The sequence below is a fragment of the Nelusetta ayraudi genome, unplaced genomic scaffold, assembly GCF_046127955.1.
Source record: "Nelusetta ayraudi isolate G7.1 ecotype Tasmania unplaced genomic scaffold, CSIRO-AGI_Nayr_v1 ptg000007l, whole genome shotgun sequence".
Classification (NCBI taxonomy): Eukaryota; Metazoa; Chordata; class Actinopteri; order Tetraodontiformes; family Monacanthidae; genus Nelusetta; species Nelusetta ayraudi.
In genome coordinates this window covers 1,453,923-1,473,523 of record NW_027466057.1, presented here as the reverse complement: position 1 = coordinate 1,473,523, position 19,601 = coordinate 1,453,923, and the positions used below count along the sequence as shown (strand labels likewise).

At 45.9% G+C, this 19,601-nt stretch overlaps 1 protein-coding gene across 1 annotated transcript; it reads right to left on the bottom strand.

Moving 5' to 3' along the window:
• Window positions 1-4,782: 4,782 nt before the first annotated feature.
• On the bottom strand, window positions 4,783-13,458 carry LOC142883089 (protein LBH-like). Its single transcript, XM_076017705.1, has 3 exons — window positions 13,188-13,458; window positions 9,211-9,313; window positions 4,783-6,708 (listed from the first exon to the last, which is right to left on the bottom strand). Exons 1-3 carry the CDS (start codon window positions 13,214-13,216, stop codon window positions 6,484-6,486), a joined length of 357 nt encoding a protein of 118 aa, XP_075873820.1. The 5' UTR covers window positions 13,217-13,458; the 3' UTR covers window positions 4,783-6,483.
• Between the last annotated feature and the right edge of the window lie 6,143 nt (window positions 13,459-19,601).

Sequence of the window (19,601 nt, the reverse complement as noted above, 5' to 3'; positions counted from 1 at the left end):
GTCTGACCACCCTCCACCCTCACTCGCTCTTGCCCCTCCAGCCCCCTTTTCCATCCTGCTCTCCAAGCAATACAGATTAGGGCGGCAGGGCCGTAAAGCAGTCTATTTATATCAGTGACAGCCTATGGAAGCTTAGCACATTAACACACAAAACTGTATAGACTACAGGGCAGCACAAAGCAGATGTTGACGGATGTATTGATCAAAAGCTTTAAAAGCTCTGGTGTGAGAACATGGATGTAGGCGGGTTACGCCACACTGTTGAACAGAGGGTGAGTCGCAGGGCGCTTTCGACTCATCTGTCCAAATACAGTCCGTGAGCCGTGGCGGTGAGCGCAGCCGCTGCCTCATCGGGTCTTCAAAGGCCCCGTCCGCGCGCAGGTGCAGAGGATGGTTTTGGCAGAGCACTGAGCTCGTCTGAGTCTGGTTATTTGCGACGAATTAGCGGCCGACGGATTAGTTCCGAGTAGCGGCCGATGCCTACTCGTCTCTTGTTCCTGCCTGGTGTTTTATGTGACTGTTTCAAATGTAGGAAAATTTCCAGGGGAACAACAGTTTACTACCAAAGAAGAAAAAAAAACTTACATCACCGATTGGGTTCTCTTGTGGCCGCTTGTTCATCTCATCTGTGCGCCGTGTCATCAGGAAAGGCCCCCAACTTAAGCTTTATGATGGAAAATTGACTCCCGAGGGCTTTTTTGCTGCTTTGTTTGCGCGTTGCCTGTTCTCATCAAATCTTATCTTTATTGGCCACCAGGAGAGACAAGCCGTCTTGAATCTGTGGTTTATTTGTGCCGCGGTGCAGGTGTTCTTTGTGCTCTTCCCCACAACCTCCTTAACTTTTTCCCTCTCCTGACCCCATCCCCTTTTAATCCTCCCTGCTTGTCGTATGCCGGCATATCCTACTCTAGTTCCTCTCTGCCTGACCGTGCCAGATTTGTGTCTAAGCTTGGTGGGCCGTCTGCAGACAGGTTATAAATAACTATCAGGTTTTTTTTTTCTTATCCCCCCCCCCCCCCCCTTCTCTGTGTCCTGAGAGCTCTACTTTTTTCTCACACTTGAGGAACCATGGGAAAAGAATCTTTCCCTTACGCACACAGTGCTCATAATAACAGACACGGTTATACATAAAACATCCCGGCTTGCAAGCTCTGCATGAACGCACAGCGCACAGTTGTGCGTGCGTGCACAGGGTGAACCGTCGGCGGCTCGTACAGTACGGCTGCAGGCACAAAAATAGTGAGGTCAAAGGAACAAGGGCACTGTTTAGAATGAAATGTTAACTTGCGTTACATAACCCGCGCTGTGGGAATGCAGAGCACATTTCGACTGTCATGTAACTATGGGAAACTTGCTGAAACAACAGAGCGGAGATGAAAGTCTGGGAGGGCGAAAAATAGAAAGAACAAGAAAACAACAATATTGGAGATGCAGGAGAGGGAGCGGAAAAAAAAGAGAGTTCAAATCGGATAAACATTAATATTCTCCCCAGACCACGGCAGATGGAGCGGGGTGTAGGGGGTGGGCGGGTGGGGCTGTGGGTGCATGAGAGGCTGGTGTGTGTGTGTGTGTGTGTGTGTGTGTGACTCCGTGTTTATCGGAGTGACAGTGAAACAGCGTTAATGCGGACTATAGTTGGGAGTCAGGGGAGAATTTAGGGGTTGGAAGGTCAGACTCTGCTGACACACCGAGATCAACGGCGGGATTGTTTCCACTGGAAAGAATTCTAAGAATGAGCTAGAAGAGCTATCAGTGACTTCACTCGCAGGGGCTCCGACAACAGTTTTAATGCGCACACGCTCTCATACACATCTAAAGATATATGGTGTCCCATGCCAACAATGGTGCCGCTTAAGTGTTGGCCCTGTGTCGCTAAGCACTCGGTAAGTCTCACTCCTGCTAAGTGCTCATCTCGCGAAGTGAGCCGCCCTGTCGCCTCAGACCACCAGCAGAGTGGATGGAAAGAAAGACTGAAAAAAAAAAAAGATTTCATCCAAGAGATAAAGTTGTTAAAATGTATTGTTAAACATGAGATAATAGAGGTCTGAGGGTAGAATTTGCGAATTACTGCTCATACCATATATGTCATTTATGTTATATATGGTTATGTGTACATCCTTAATAATAAAGTCATAAGTGGAGAGACCCAGATAAGATGACAGATATCAGAAACAGAAGGAGAAGATACACACAGCAGAGCCAGCCTTTGTTTCGAACCTCACAATTTGTAAGTAAGACACAATGATTAATATATATATGTATATATATATGTATATATATATGTATATATATATATATGTAATATATTTATACATATATGTATATATATGCAGACCTGACATATCTTGCTTGGAGTCCTTAATGAAACTTTAAAAATGTCATTCAGTCAGTTTGACAAAGCAACAGCAGTTGAACTTTAGATTTTGGAGGAACAATGACTTTCCACCAAGTTAACCAAGCCCAAAGATCAAACAGGATTAGTGAGCAAATTTGAAACGAGTATTTGCACGTCCCACAATGGATATGCAAATTTCCATCAAGCCTTTAAGAAGAAAGAAAATAAAAAGCGATTGCCAGCCTGACTTTGTCCTTTTGCCTCCCGTGTAAAAGTTAACTGCCACTGTTACTAATTCACTTTTCCTCTTAGGTTGCTGATTGTCATACTGCTTAAAGGAGGATGAAATTTTGAAACGATTTAATAGAAACAGCCCAACTGCGTAACCTGCCTCCACATCACACATCCGTTAAAGGAACACGTACTAACATACTGTATTTGTTCCGTCGGTTTCCTTGGATTCCCTACATCGGCATTGTTTCTCTGGCGAGAACCACCGTGATAGCTGGCGAGTCGTGTGCTCCTCTCTGTTCTGCACATTCTGCGAGTTTGAGTGTGCAAAGTGCTTACACAACTAGTCAACAAGTGACTGTGGAATGATAGTCCCTTCTAGACGCTTGAATAAACGCACAACTGTTTCAAATTACATTGTATATTTTAATAAATGAAAAAAAAAAATTAGTAGTTCAGTTTTCTCTGTCTGTGTTGCAATAACTTCCGCCGTCCTATAAAAAGTCAGGTTCCAAAGCCATGTGACGTTCGATAGTGTTGTCGTTCCAGTTGGGTTTTCGATAACTTTCATAGCGGTTGTGTTTTCATTCCTCCATCGCACAGTACGTTCAAAATGAGCCTATAGCATTGTCATAAAGTTGTGCCAGGCATGACTGAAGTTGCGCTTTCATTTTCTCCCCCTTAGCGCTCATCCAAAATTAGCATGCAGCTTCATGCTTCATACAGTTGTGTCTGTGAAACGCAACTGTATTTGCTGTAGTTGTGTGTTCATTGTGTTTTCGTGTCCTTCCCCTTTTAACACCACCACAATGGGGTGAGAAAGTCTTTTGAGTCCCCCTTTAAAATAAACTATGTGCAAGAAAAATGTGCTATATGGAAAAAAAAATGTATGGCTTACAATTATGGGATTCTTACAGAAAAAAAATTGAGTTCAAACGGCCAGTTGCAAGTCCCTAATGTCCAAGGCTCTTTGGTGGTGATAAGAGCTGCTAAACCTAAACAAGACAGACGCCTTGGGGTCTCTGTGTCCAAGAAACACAAGACCTTCTTCATTAGGCCTTGGTTCACTCTCTTGCCCTCCCTTTCTGGAGCAGGATGTAAAGAATGAGGCAAAGTTCACAGGTTTTCAGCTGATGTCACATGATCGCGGAGCCGCTTGCCAAAGTGCAGACAGTCTCTCGGAGCTCCATCTGTCCTTTTCTTACTTCTTATGATTTCTTTTTTCCATGACCTCATGACATTTTCCACTCAGATGGAGAAACTGTTGTTAAATAAGGAATCAAACACATCCCTGTTCTGCCGCTATTCAAGGACTCGCGTTCACGCCGCTGACAATTATAAAACGGAAAGTATAAATAAAACTCGATGCTGCCGTTTTTTTTCCTGGAAAAGGGAAGCAGGATAGAATGTCAGTTCATTGTTGCCCTTCCAGGAAGGCACCACCGGGCCCAGAAAAAGTAGCACCTTGGCCGCAGTGTGAAGCCTTTAACCTTCCCAAAGGCCCCAACACAGCAATGATGACAAAGTGTTCCGAGTACTAGGCAATCAAACTTGACCTCAGGGGTGACTTAAAACAGTAAACACTGTCACTTGAAAAGTTTCCATTGTAACAGTCATCAAAAAGCTTTCTGTTTGTTCCTGTAGACTCTCCAGTTCCTCTTTAGACCATTTCCACTTAAGCATTTTATTAGCCTTTGCATCTTAATGGCTGTTGTTTGGGTACTTGCCCCCACCGGCCATTTTCTACTGTACAATTTGAAACTAATAGTGAAATACATCATCTGGGTTAATAAAGCAAAACTGAGTTCCAACAGAGAGCGGTTTTAAAATTCAAAAACAGAACAAAAATCAGAGACGAGAGCCGCTGGTAGCGTGCAAAGCACATTTTGTTGTTACCCAGCAAGATTGTCAGCCAGAGGAAGAGACAGGAAGTAACATGCAGCTCGTTCTCGCTTCTATATTTATGCATTTGACACAAGCGTCTATTCGTTGAGGGAAATTCTGCACGAGAAGTGCAAGCAGGAAGCCCAACTTCTTTCCTCCAACCACTGCAGGCTAAGTTGAGGGAGGAAAAGGAGGAGGGGTGTCGCAAAGGAGGGACAAGGAAGTGCATGTGGCTTTTCTCAGACATTTTGAGGTGAAACCCTTGTTGAAGACCCATATTATTTTATTCTATGAAAAGCCGACCACGAGTAATAATTCTCACAGCCACACGGTTGAATAGCAAAGTCAAATGTTTATTTACAACCTCTGCAACTGTCAGAGAAAAAGTGGTCTAAATACAAAAAGAAAGAGAAAAAGAGAAAGATGGCGGCTAATCTCCCTGAGCGTTACAAAAACAAAACAAAAAACGTGGGACAGAGAGGAGAAAGAGATGTTTTGTACACAGCCCTAATGCCACTCAAATCAGCATTCACAAAATAAACAAAGACAAGACATCTCAATCATACTTGTACAACAGCGACTCACATTGTGTACACAAGAGTGAAAGTTTTGAACGGAGCTCAAAGCCTTGCTCCACAAACAAGTGAACAGAAGAGCGGCGAGAAAAAAGAACAAACAGACTTTTTGAAACCGTAATACTGTTCAAAGGAAATAAAACTAACTCAGTTTGAAAATAATGATTTTCCATTAAACAGCTTTACACAAACACCAAGACTTTGTACTGTGAATGTTTTTTTTCTACAACAAGATATTGCCCAGCTATATTGTGAACCCCAGTGAAAATTCACTAAACTTGACAGTGTCAAAACATATGGCAGTTTAAAAAAAAACAAAAAAACCAACAACAACAACAAAAAAAAAACAGAAAACAGGAAGACCAGAAAAGAATTTCACTTCAGAGAAACTCTCAGTTTTACAAACCGAACCCAAATGTAAAATAGGAGTGGCACACTAAACACAAGGCCTCAGGGGGTCGGCTTGCGGGAAATAGTATTTACATATCCTTCAGTTCGTCTGAGTGTCACTCTGTCCGTCTCTCTCTCTCTGTCAGTTTTACCCACGCTCCCCCTCCGGTTTTATTTTCTAAGAAGCTCTCGGTGTCGAATGAGGCGGCGTGACGGCCCGAGCTGTTAGTAGAAAGGCTTACAGGAGGCCAGCATGATGTGTGAGAGGAAGGAGGTGGGGCGGGGGGGGGGGGGGGGGGGGAATCATATCTCGAATGTGCCACATTGCATAACAAGCCTTTGTACAATCAAATTCATCACATAAACAAATGTGAGGGCTGATGTCACGTCTGCTCACTTATGAAACCAAGTTCAGGCTACCCACCCGCCCCATTTGTATTTGTTTTTTTAGATTTACTGTAGATGTCTTTCCTGGGTTTGAATATTTTTGAGCGGACGAGGCTCAGATCGTATTTTAAAGCGACACCCACCTGGAAGGGACAGATTTCCATACACTCTCTCGGAAACAGACACACCAGCGGACGCCAGTGGCGACGTCGACGATACTTCCAGCAGGTACCACAAGAGTTCTGTGTGCTAGCTTCACGTCTCGCGAGGGTCACGGCGCCAACCTTTTTGCAGTACAAATACACAGCAGTGCTAGCCCCGCCCCCTCTCTCTGCAGTACAGGGCGGCTGCTGTTGCTGTTGATCGGCAGGACATCCATTCTGGGCGGAGATGAGTGATGGAGGTTTGTTGGCGCAGGTGAAAGATGTTTCTAGTGGCTCTGCGGTCCGAACGGTGTCCGTGTAAAAGTGCCCGTGTCCCGTGCGTTTATTGCCGCGCTTTGTGAGAGTGACGCTTTGGTGTCGAGGGCAAGAACAGGGCGGGCGTCATGAGACGCTGAGCGTTCGTCTGAGCAGCGAAGCCTGTTGGAGGGTCAAGGTGCGGTGAAACCAGTGTAGGGGAGGGGAGGGGCTACCAGCAGTCTACCAAGGGTGGGGGAAGGGGGGACATAGCGCAGCCTCTCTAGTGCTGCGAATTCTGCGCTGGCTGTCCATTCGGGATGCCGCCGCTACTCGGCCCGTCCTCCTCCTCTTCCTCCTCGTCCTCCTCCTCGCTGACCAGAAACTCCTCGGGGGGCCAGCGGAGCTCGCCACTCTCGACTTCCCCGTCCGTTGGCTCGACCACGATGGACGGCAGGCGATCCTTCAGCTTGCAGCAGCGGTCGAAGTCCGAGGGGTCTGGGAATATCTTAAAAGGAGGAAGAGACAAAGTCAAACGGCGGTGAGTTGTGCTTCATCTCCAGGGGGAAGGCTACTCCATTGTTATTTGAAGAAATAAATACATCGCAAGCATATTTCTGATTCCAGATCTAAATCCTGAACCTCGCAGAGGAGTTGCAGGCACCACTGCAAGGCTAAACAACTGTGAAGGAAGTGATGTGAAGACTAAACATCCATGACAAGAAGTGGTGGCTCCGACAACGGGGGAGAAAAAAAAAAAATCCCAGTGGCATACCTACACTCGCCTTGGCTGCATTACTCTATGAGCCAATGCGGGCTCCTGACAGAGGGCAGCGTTACGTCACCGAATGTGTATTTGTAAATGAGGCAAAAATTTTGCAAAAAAAAAAAAAAAAAATCGGAGCAAATGTTTCGGCAGGTTTAATAATAATAATAAAAAAAAAAAATGCTGTGGCCCAAAACTGCTTGCCAAATTTGTGCAGCCATCATCAGCCCTAAAAACACACTTGAGTAGCAAATGAAGCTTTAGGATGGCAAAGGACACATCAGCAGTGTTATGAGCAAATTCTGATAGGTCCGTTTTTGTTTCTTCTTTTTTCAAATAGGTAGCGTGCCACTCCAAATGTTTGGATATGAACTGAAGGGCACGAGAGACATTCTGACAAGAGAGGTTAGATTAATTCCATGTCCTGGCAAGATTGGACAGCAAACTCAGACTTTCTGTTCTCAGGAACCCAAGAAAGCGCTCGAGGGAATAGAAAACCGCTGGTCCGAGGATTTTTTTTTTTTTTTAATTCTGTTTGGATAAAGTGGATGAATATTTTTAGAGCAGCATATTTCACTCCAAGACGTGGAGTGAGGAGGGGTTGATATGGCTGTCTGGGCAGAGCGCCGAGTGGAAAGAAAGCAGGGATACAGCTGTGTCCGTGTCTGAATTCCATAAAAGACGGACAAAAAGGGAAGGAAAAACAGACCAAGAAAAAAAAGCTATAAATATGTTGATGAAAAAATGATAATTTTTGTAAGATGTGACCTTTGGTACCTTAAAAAAAAGGCATTTAAACAGCTGGATGATCAACTAGGTAGAGCAGTTACAGGAATATTATTGCCAATACTGAGAGAGACACTTTGGGTGTCGTTATCCAACTGCCATTTTACACTTATTGGAAGTTGTTTCAAACAAACGCCTCCATTAATTTTTTTAACAGTACAAACAGACAGAGCGAAAAGGGCAACATTCTAACTTATGATTTGATTTAGGACACTGCAATAATTTGCCCGCCTGCATCGGCAACTCTCCCTGTGCGATATGACAGTGCCACAGCAGGGACAGGGTAGAGCCACGAATGACCTTCCCTTTGGACACTCTGCCCTGCATGTCATGACTAGTTTCTCTTGCAGTGTCAGAAAGCAGCGGTGCAGCAGTGGCTAATTTGGGCTCATCGGGGCTTTGTGTGTGTGTGTGTGCATGTGTGATGGGTAAGGGAGGGACTGCTGGCCGTGAGGCTAAATCACAACATTGTCCTTTAAAAAGGAGAGAAAGGAAAAAAAAAGTCCTTCATGCGCAGGTCACATTTAATGTATTTTTTATGCATCCCATGATCGCACCGTGGCAGAAGTGAGTGATGGGAGCGTCACGGCATCACCCAGCCCTCCTCCGAGGGAGCGTCTGAGACCTTGGGCAACTGGCTGAGGTGTGAAAACACAGAGGGGAGATGACGGAAAGCGCGCGTCCGCTCCCCTCTTCCTCTCAGACGGACCTCCAGCTGGTACGCGAGCTGTGGGAAGAGGAAGCCGGCCTCTTCCTCTGCGTCAGTCTGCAGGCCTGCAGGTCGACATCCACATACAGCGTGGCACCGTATTGGGCATGTGGACGCACCGGTCTGCGGTGAACTCATCAGTCTCTCAAGAGGAAATTACTTTTTCACCAATGCGAGCTCTGAAAACCTCAGAGTCTGACGTCAGTGGCAACTCTGACCTGCAAACCAGATAATCATAGCGGTGTTCACACTTTTTACTTTTAAAATTAAAGCATGATAGATTTTGGTTTTACAACGCAACTATTCCCTTCCCTACTGCAGTACTAAAATATGCAGACAGCTGCGTGTTGAAGTAGCGATTGTCCCACAGCACTGACAGTAAAGACAAAGCAGATGGCGACACCTTGTCTCCACCACCTGATAGCTGCTCCTCTCATCTCGCCGGACCTCAGCATTTTTCTGACAGGCAATGGGAAATATATAGTTCCTGCTGGGGCTTTGTGCAACTCAGCCCCGGGACTGAACAGTATCCTCAGGTTGCCCCCTTGCCAGAATTGTAGAAGTCTGTAGTGATGTCTGCATCTGCCATTCTGTTAATATAAATATATAACAGCCATGTGCAACTGCAGTTCCTCAGTGACATTAAGTGGTTGTTGCCCATTCCTAAATCGATGAGATGCGCAAACAGGAGACCTATGAATCCAGAGTGTTGCCTGGCGGTCATGTGTGCGCGGGCATGTGTGTCCTACCTGGAAGGAGAGCCTGTCCTTGCTGGGGCTGAGCCTCATGTCCTCCATGGGGGTGCTGTTGATCATCACCTCAGTCATACCTTGGCTGGGCACAAACACTGGTCTGCAGGGTTTAAGCAAAAGGGGATGGGGTTGGGAAAAAAAGAGATTTTATTGGAGCCGCTCTGGTGCTTTTATCCAAAGAGCAAATGTAAATTGTGACGATTTCCATTTCCATTTGCAAGACTTTGTCAAATGGCTTTGCATTTGCCTTGCAGCCAGGAAGCAAGCAAGCGCTGCGCTGCGCCGTGCCATGCACCTCGCAGACTGCCGTACTCGCTTCATATTGCACTGCAAATCTGCAAGAGTCGAGCTGTGGCCTGCACAAGGTGGCCGTGTCTAAATACGGCGCGACGTGCTCATGCGTTGGATAGCAGAAAAACAGTCATTGTGAGAGAGAGTGTGTGCTGGGGGCGTGTTGTGGCATTTTCACTGGGGTGGAACTTGATGCACTTAGTTCCATCAAAGCAAATACAAAAACTTTCCATTTTAGATGAAAGTGGAGAGTTTGTTTATCCTCGCTCAGTGCACTCGGCGTCCGGCAGCATCGCCGTCGTCGAGACCCAAACAAGTTACTCGAAGCAGACGGTTCTCCTCTTGAGACGAGATGCCGAGTGGCCTTCTCACGCTCTCTATTTTAAGCCCGTTGCCTGATGGTCAGTGGCCACAGGCCTGTGGTTTGTTTGGTCACTGGTTATATAGAACAAGGCATGAGTCTCGCTCGCAACCTCACATTATCTGACTCAGTGGGTGTTTTTTTTCGGGGCGGAGGGGGGGGGGATCTGCAGGCTTCAATTGACCTACTTTGAGTCATAAATAAAAATGTTTATTTTTGGAAACAACGAGGGGGAAAGGGTTTGCATATTAGGGATTGCAACATGGATTTAATCTGTTTGAGAGATTTAGATTTTATTGTACCATTCTTTAAAAAGTATTACACAACATTTCCTATCAGCAACCCAACACAGTGTCATAGTTGTGAATGCGATAACCTGCAATTTCGCCCGCTGCTTTTTTAAAAAGGGACTCAAACCTGAAATTATTCTTCTTACTTTCAAACTGAATGAAGAAGCGCCACTGAAATTCTCCCTGACAAGGACAGAATCACATGACTCGAGTCATGGAGATCGTTAACCCCTGAAGCCACGGCATTTATTAGTTTTTCCATTGCCACACAACCCCTGTCTCCTTCATGAGGAAACATTAACATCACAGCAGGGAGTCAAGGAGGCTCCACTGGGAAGTAACCTTCACTGCACACATCAGGAGCGACGCAACATTCTTGGCCGGACAATGGCCGGATATCCAAAAATAAAAACTGAGGAGACTTTGAGGATATGCAAGGTTTAACGTGGAAAAAAAAATATTGCTCTTGAACTTGTGTCACCTGTGAGTGAGCTGCAGACAGGGTGAGGCATGAGGCATGAAGGAGTAGGAGGTGAAGGAGGAAGAGACGGGGGTGGGTGGGGGGAGGGGAGACAGTGACAGCAAAGACCTGAGCGCAGGAGGAGACGGAGGAAGGCGAAAGAAAGATAAACACTCGAGCCTTGCCAGTCATATTTCTGCTCGCGGATTGTATAAACATCCTGCTCGGCTAAGAATAACAGAACATCGGCCTAATAAAACATAAAGGGGGCACAATGAGAAGGAAGTGGGAGTGTGTGAGTTACAAGTCAACCTGGGAGGAAACAAACATCCTGCCACTTCCACACCTGATTCAGAGCCGGCGTCAGCCGCCGCAAGACCCAAATCCTGGGATGACAGGGGTCAGGGCGACGTGTCAGCAACCAGTTTGCATATCCCCCCCCCCCGCGAGAGATCAGCAACGGCGACCGCAGCGGCCGGCCACTACACGCCCCGAGTTGACAGGAAACCAATTAAAGCGGCAGATGGCTCTTTAACCCATTGATCAGCCACAGATAATGCGGGCCTGATGGTGCCTGCTTCTTTAATGTCTCATCCAGTCAAAGCACAGATGGGCAACAGGTTCGCGGCAGACAGTCAGCGGTGTTCTAAAAACCCACATTTGAATGGTGCACTGGAGGTCATGCGATTGACACACACAACTTCAAAATGTGGAGACAAGTGGTTACTGCAGCAGGCCTAACTTATGCACACACAGGACGTCGCTTCATCACTTAGAGGGGTCAAGGAAACCACATTACCTACAATGAAACCAGCGACAAAGGTGGTGGAGAACACGTCAAAGTAGGACGTGTTGATTTGCCGATTTTTAGATTGCATGTTTGAAGCAACAGAAAAACAAACAAATAAATCCAGGAAATTAAAGTCATAATTTTGGCAATGAGGTGGAGTGGACTATAAACCCAGTTGTAGGTGGAGGAGGCAGTCAGTGAAACAGCCACTAAACCTTGTAACAATGTGACTAATACGCCTCCCCAGCATTGACCCCAGCTCCTGCCACCTGTCATCCATACAGGTCAATCAGTGTCGCCGCGCCCCAATAAACTGCGTGGTACCTGATGGACGGGATAAGTTTTGCATCTCGCATCATCGACATTGTTTCCTCTCCGCTGCCCCGCGCTCGTTACTACCATCGTAAATCTCCTGTGTGGCAACAGGGCTGCATATGTTCCATGCCAAGATGAGGTTTCCAGCCACGCAGCTCTGCAGGTATGTGTGGCAAAGGAGCCGCGGCCCGAGGAAGCAAACAGGGCGAATGCAGGGCCATAAGAAGGCAGCACGACTGGTCCATAGCAACAACATTAACGTGGCTATGGCCCTATGTGCTAATGCGCTAATAGCACAATGCAAAAACCATGCTTTTTATAATACATCCCCACATGAGGTGACACTGTTGAACACAAAACATGGATTAAAAAAAACTAAACTGGCACAAATGACTGATTAATGTGCCCTGCGTTGGGTATGATTTGGGTGACTTTATGATGGGTTGTTGCAGTGAGTGTTTCAGGACTAGATTAGCAGTCTGGAATAAATGTGATCGAGATTACAAGGACAATTGGCTCAGCACACCTGACAACTTCTCTGTATCGCGGTCATGTGTACATGTGGCCATTGTTGTGAGAATAAGTCGCCTTCCTGTTCTCACAGATGCAAAACCACAACGCTTCAAAATAATACAGAGGGTTTAGGGGAAACTGCAAATGCAGAAATCCAGATGAAATTTTCCCCTTACGAGCCCCTTCGCTCCACAAAAAAAGAATAAAAATTCTGATGAAAAGCATTTTTTTTTTTTTAAACCATTGCAGGTTTCAGTTCAACTACTGCCAAAAAATTGCATGAGGGAAGGAAAGAAAAAAAATGCATGTGGTTACAGTAAAGAGGTCGAGTGTGAACTTCCTGGTAGAGGCATCCAGAAAGCCTGCTGAGGTTTAAACAAACAAAAAAAAAAAAAACAATGTTTCTCGAGGCGAAGCAGCACATCCTCCTCCGAAGACATGCAGGAAAACATTAAAACGGCACAGGAGAAGCTCAGAGAAATGCCGATGCAAAAGTAGCTGGAGGAGGAGGAAGACACTGACGAACAAACGGACAACTGATAAAAGACATAGTTGCAACAGACAAGGAGCAATGTGCAACCATCCTGCACCTGCAGCACAGGAGGAGGAGACGTAACAGCAGCGCGGCAGCAGCCGGAGGGGCTTCTTGCACATTCCTGAGCAAACGATGAACGTAATATATATATATATATATATATGGAGAGAGAGAAGGCGTGACGTTTCTGTTTTTTTAGGTGCAGGTGGAACAACAAAATCACGAAGGGGAAACAGGAGTGGGTGTCAGCAAGAAAAGTGGGTGATTCTCGGGAAGGAAAGCACCTCGAAAATGAAACCAAGTTGTTTTTTTCCCTAGAAGATATAACTTCAAGTAAATGGCCCGGTCGATTCTTAAAGAGAAAGCAGAGACACAGAAGAAGAAGAAGAAGAAGAAGATAAAGAAACTTGATTACTCACCGGTATATATGAGGGGGGAAAACAGACATGAATTCACAGCTGCTGTCAATCCGGCTGATGGTGGAATCTCACGGGAGTTCGCAGACTTGGCTCTACTTTTTCTGTCTTGGCTGTGTTCGTCAAGTGCTCAGTTGTTAGACCTCCCTTCCTTCCTTCAACACGACCCCCTTGAAGCGTCGTTGGAGCGAACCGAAAGTGACGCGACCAGTTTTGAAGCGCGGCACCTTTTTGGAACCTGCTGACTGTCTGAGCATCACCCCGGAGCCTGGCGGGGCTTTTTATCCGGGGAGGCGTGCGCTCGGCCCGGCCACGGACACACCTCCCTCCCGCACTGATGCCAGAAAAAAAAAGAAAAAAAAAGAAAAGAAAACCTCAATGGCGCCTCATTACCAGTGGGAACCAATCACAGCTCAGGTGGCTCGTAGTCCCGCCCTCCTTCTCTTCCTCCTCCTCGTCGTCCTCCACCACCACCACGACTACCCCCACCAGTGATGACGCCAACAGGGACCGAACCCTCTCATTGGGAATGGACGGGGCGATGATGCTATTGATTTGGAGTCTCCAAGGCAACAAAATGACAGCAAGGAACGGCAAAAAATAAAATAAAAATAATTCGTGACATTTATCCAAATGAGGATGAAAGGAAATGGAGTGGGAGGGGCGGGAGGTAGAAGCACATCCGCCGAGGCTCATTGACAAATATATTCCAAGGGCAAGTCAATGTCTGCATGTTGCATCCACAATCTTCAAGCAGCATGTTTGTTTAATTATTCATTTCATGACACCATTCGTGCACACAGGAAGGAACTTGTGTTTGGGGAAATGGACTCCAAAGCACATCATCCAACCAGTCTGTATTGTACTCAAATACTCAAACACATACTATTAAGAATATAATACAATACACGCTACATGAAGGTTGCTATTTTGTTCAGCAACCTTTACGGCACAGCTGACCTTCATACTTAATTAAAAATGTCCTCTTCCAGTTTTATCCTGCAGGTGCACTTGACGTTTGACGGGTTCGGGTTGGATGGTGTAAAGTCTTGAAGGTGTCTACTGCCATCTACTGGCCATTTGGAAAAACATCGCAGAATAGCTCGTTTAGTAGATTAGACGTCGCACAACTCTATAATTCTCGTCAAAGGCCCAAATCATTTTTTTCCTTCTCTCTCTCTCTCTCTCTCTCTCTCTCTCTCTCTCTCTCTCTCTCTCTCTCTCTCTCTCTCTCTCTCTCTCTTTTTTTTAAATTAATGCCCTTTTCACAACTCTCACTGGGCCCCCCAGATGTCGCACATGCCCTGCAGATACAAGCATGTGGTGAATCCAATCTTGGTGCGCCAGATTTCCCTTTTCCTCCCCATTAATGCGAAGCAATTGTCTGCTGTCTTCTGACAATTATCATAATCATCATAATTATCGTCTTCTTTTTTTTTTTTACGGTATCGTTTACGCCCTGAAAAATGGCTGTTAGACCGCTTTATAGAATTCAGCTGAAACTTGGAACAAGCTGAAACGTCGCACCGTCAGTCCAACTTTCTGTGAATACACTGATTTGATTGGCCTGCTCCTAATTGCTTGTGAGCAACAGGTTTGGATGTGGCTAACAGCTAATTGACGTTGTTGTATAATATAGCTAGACTAAAAAAAAAAAAAAAAAAAAATCAACGTAACTGATAACTGCCTCGAAAGTCGTTTATGAGTTATTGTTACAAATACAGTATTGCGAACGCATTGGCCCAATGTTTTTGTCACCATTTTGAGGATTCAGTGACACAAAACGACCACGTAGTGTCGCTAGTGACCATGGAACGACTGCATAGCGCAGCACGAGCCGCTCAGGGAGCTGCAAAGCTTTTCCAATGAAGAGCTGGCTGACAGTCGCTCACTACTTTGAATGTACTGAATGGTTTCGTGTGAAGCTCAGTGAGTGAACAGCAGAGTCAAAAAACAAAGTGTTACGAAACAAACAAACGACGAAAAATCTGCGTGTGGGTGGTGGTAGGTATCTGTTAGGATCCTTAACGATTGTTTTTTCAATCTGAACATTGCCAACACAAAAAAGGTATTTTTAACTGCTGGGGTCAACACTTGGACCGAACCTCATTGTAAATTAAGCAGTATGACGGAATTTCGCCCATGCTGAAGACAAGAGCGCAGAAGTGTTTTGAAAAGGTGTTTGTTGTGATGAAACCCACAATGTGATGATGGATCAAATATCTGAACAAGGGGATAATTCATTCGAGTTGTTGCATCAACAGTCTTTCCTGTTTCCTGTCGTTTCCTGCGCGGCTCAGCCTGCGATTGATGTGAAAACAAAGTTACATATAAACACAGGTTGCCACATCATTCTGTCATCACAGATGCTCGACCTCAATCCAATTAGGTGGTGAAACAATAAAAGGCCTGTTGAATCAGCGAATGGGATATTTTTTCCCTCACCAGTCTCTGTACAGGCACGGTTTTGGTGGAATTTGGCGACCCCCTCTGTTGAACCTGAGCATGTGGAGCTCAGGCCAGCTGCTCATAGCCCCGCTCGGCATAAACAGCTGCACATCTGGGCAGGCAGAGACGCCTCGGGGGAGCCGAGGGGAGGCCGAGGGCCGGCTGCACGACGTGTAAATGGACGAGGCCCTGAAGGGGATGGAGGTCGGCGAGCACTCCTTGTCCTCTTGGCTGCTTTTTCGAGGGGGTGAGGGCTTGTGTCAGTGTGTTGCTGCAGTTGTTGTTGTAATTGTTGTCTGAATGTCCTTTTAAAACCCCTTGCTCTCTCTTCTGTTCTCATCCCTCCCCATCCACGTCTGCTTTTGCTCATAAATCCAAGATTGAAAATAAGAAGCAGACTTTGCTCTGTGAAGCTACATATAGGTGACTTTTTTCCCCCCCTCCCCACCCAGTTTACCTTGGCTTTAAACAGCAGAAAAGCCTTCCAATGAAAATAATTATCATTCTTTACAATCCACAGTGTGCAGGGTTTCTAGGCACACTCTCTCTCTCTCTCTCTCTCTTTCTCTCTCACACACACACACACACACACACACACACACACACACACACACACACACACACACAAATTTGCCAGACCTCCCCATATCCCTGTCGAACCACCCTCCTCCATCCCCCACCACCAATGAGTGTGAGCCTTTCCGTGTTCCCAATATGTCTTGTTATATGTGTTTATGTCCATTTGTGTAAGCATCTGCAGGCCTGCAGCTTTATCCTGTGTGGGGACGCTGACAGGCTCGTTGCCAGTATTCCAATTCATGTGCATGTGTGTGTATGTGCGTGTGCGTGTTGCTACGGGACATCTGATCTCCGGGCTCGCCGCACGCCACGCTCGCTTGCAGGTGGTCTGTCCACACTCGGGGGCCGAGCAGATTAAATATTTCATACGAGCGCAGCGCACCCCTGGACGCCATCATTGAGTCCACATGGCCGGCCGGAAAGCTGCTCTGTGAACACTTGGCTGAAATATGCATCCTGCCAGCATAACCCTCCCTCCACACACACACACACACACACACACACACACACACACACACACACACACACACACACACACACACACACACACACACACCCTTTCTCCATTCCAGCATGCTGTTTGCTCACTTGCTGGGCCTCACAATTAAAAGCTAACCATAGCTACAGATGTTGGCAGCTGTCTTTAACCCCTTGGATGCCACCACAAAGTTCCAGAACAGCTTGTGATGGTGAGTAAAAGCTGCATGAAAGATGTTCCAGAGGTTCCAGGCCAAGCGTGAGGCTATCTCGCTCCTCCACGTTTAATACACCACCCCGTCCCCCAACCCCTCCTCTTCCCTCCATCTGTGCACACCATGTAAACAGGAAAGCAAAACCAAAAAGTGTCTCTTAAACCACCTTGCGAAAGCCAACGCCAGGAATTTGCTCTCCAGCCAAACATGCACACAGTTCATCAGATTAAGGGGAAAGCCAGACCTCTCCGCTGGTCCGCTGCCATATGGTACAGGCTTGGACGTCAGCCACAGAGGACACAGTGAACCTCACCAGCACCACTGCTTCACAACAAGGCCGGACCTGATTCAGATTGGAGAGCAAAGCCCAACGGCAGGCAGCATCTTGAAGCTGTTAGGAAACTATTCCAGATCTTAAACACACAAGGGGGAACTGTGTACATCTTTCTAATTGCAGATGTCAATTTATGTACAAACGCTTGTTTTAGTCAAGCCCCATTACGCCACCCCTCCTCTTTTTCTGTGCTTAATGTTACTTCACTGTCACCAGCTGGGTTTCCATTAAAGATTCGCCTAAAATTTAAACAATATTTAAAGTGAAAAATGACTGTGGGCGCTGAAAACCTGTTTTCTCTACTCGTTTTGAGTCGTGCCAGGAAGTAAATGCCATGAATCTGACTAACCAGCAAGTGTTGCAATTTTATTAACACGATAGTGAAAAGGCTGTAAACACATATTCATTTGGCATATTTTAGTGACTCCACACTCAAATCTTGTGTTTGTCCAATTTACACACATACAGTCAAAATTTATTCTGCGATTCTGCTACTCAAAATCTGCAAATCTCAAGTTTGTGTCGGTAGAAATTTTAAATGCAGCAACACAGTGCTGTCAGGAGAGAGAGAAAAAAATCACTTTCTTCCACGCACACACACACACACACACACACACACACACACACACACACACACACACACACAAACAGAATGTTATGCAAACCAACAAAAAGCCACTGAGACAAACCGTGTCGGCTCACAGTTTGACAGCTTGTTAATGTTGTGCGACTTCTCCCGGAACAAAGGACGCATTGCAGAAACCCAAGACTGCATGCAATTAATCCCATCCTGGCAATAACTCCCTCAAATATTTACCGTATTTCACTATCGGCGGTGAGGGGAGAGTGTGTGATGGGGGCTCAACGGAGCGGAGGCCTCGCAGTCTGCGGACGGCGGCGAGCGGAGCAGGTGAAAAGAGTTGTTTCTCGCTTGTCTGACCACCGGGGCCTTCTGCAAAGTTTAATACACTAACCAGAAACCTCCTGGGAGCCAAGTACAACAACGCTGTCATCGCCCGCTTGGAATGATGAGGCTGAGGACTGGCATCCATGGGAGACCGATCACAGCAAACACATGCTCGTAAAGCTTTGTTTCTGCCCCCCGCCCCACCAACTGCCTTTCCAGCAACTGATAAAATGTCTTGTTTCTCCTCTCCTATTGTGAGTTGCCATAAGATAACTTTCCTTGTGAATGACTTCATAATAAATAAAGTATTATTCAAAATCTTCAAGATTTCCAAGATTACTCGAAACAAACTTATAAGTAGGGATGTAAACAATTAATCGATTATCGATTAATTGTCGATTAAGAGTTTAATCAATTAAATTAAATTTGTCGCAATTAACTGAACATTTTTTACACGGGTAGTTAATATCATTATAACAGTGTAGCGCCAGGAAAGAGCAAGTCACCTGTAGATACTGTGATGGTCATAATATACCTAGAACAAGTTACTTTTAAACAACTTTTAAAAAAAATAGTTGAAATGTGACCCATTAAAAGTCAACTTAAAGTCAGAAGGTAAATGTTTAAGGTGTTTTTACTGTTCTCTAATTTAAAAAAGGTGGTGTGGGGAAATCGCATCTTATCAATTAATCGTTAACCGATCAATAATGAATGAATCGATAATTTGCATCCCTAATTTCAAGTCATGGATCAGAACACATGACACCAAAGGGCCAGAACTCATTTGGGTGTTGCATTGAATAAATTTGAACATTCATAACAAATGACACATGTTTTCCACCTACAATCCAGAAAACGGTCAATGGGTTGATTTTTGTCCTTTAATCGCATTAATCGGTTAAAGCAAAAGAATTTGACTCCCGACATGACATTCATCTTCTGGCTCGACCCTCGGAGGCTCAGGTCGGCGCCCAGGAGGGACGTGAGCTAGGATTCACTTACTGTAATAGAGTGTTTGATGTATGTGCATGTGACACTAATGTTGTCTTTGACCTTTTAAGTCCTGCAAGTTGTTGACTGTGTCATGCAGGCCTCTCTTCTACCTCTGCTCACCCACCCACCCACCTGTGAAACTTGGTGGAAAGAGGCCTCTGACGCTCACAGTGGCGGTGGTCTCAGCGCCGGGACAAGCTCTATTTTGGATATGAGTAAATAAGCCGCATTTGGAAAAGCAATCAACCGGCAAACACTTTAACAGGTGCGTGCGCTGCAAGGACAAATGCGAGTCTGAATCGCGAGTCTGAATCGCTCGGGCAAACACCAACCCCTGCAATGACGTGAACGTATAAATACAAGACTAAAAGGTGTGAAGGGCATCTTGTATTTCTGCAAATGTGTGCAGAGATAATTATGCTTGCCGTGAAGAATCACTGCGGAGCGCTTTGGCTCTTTCCATC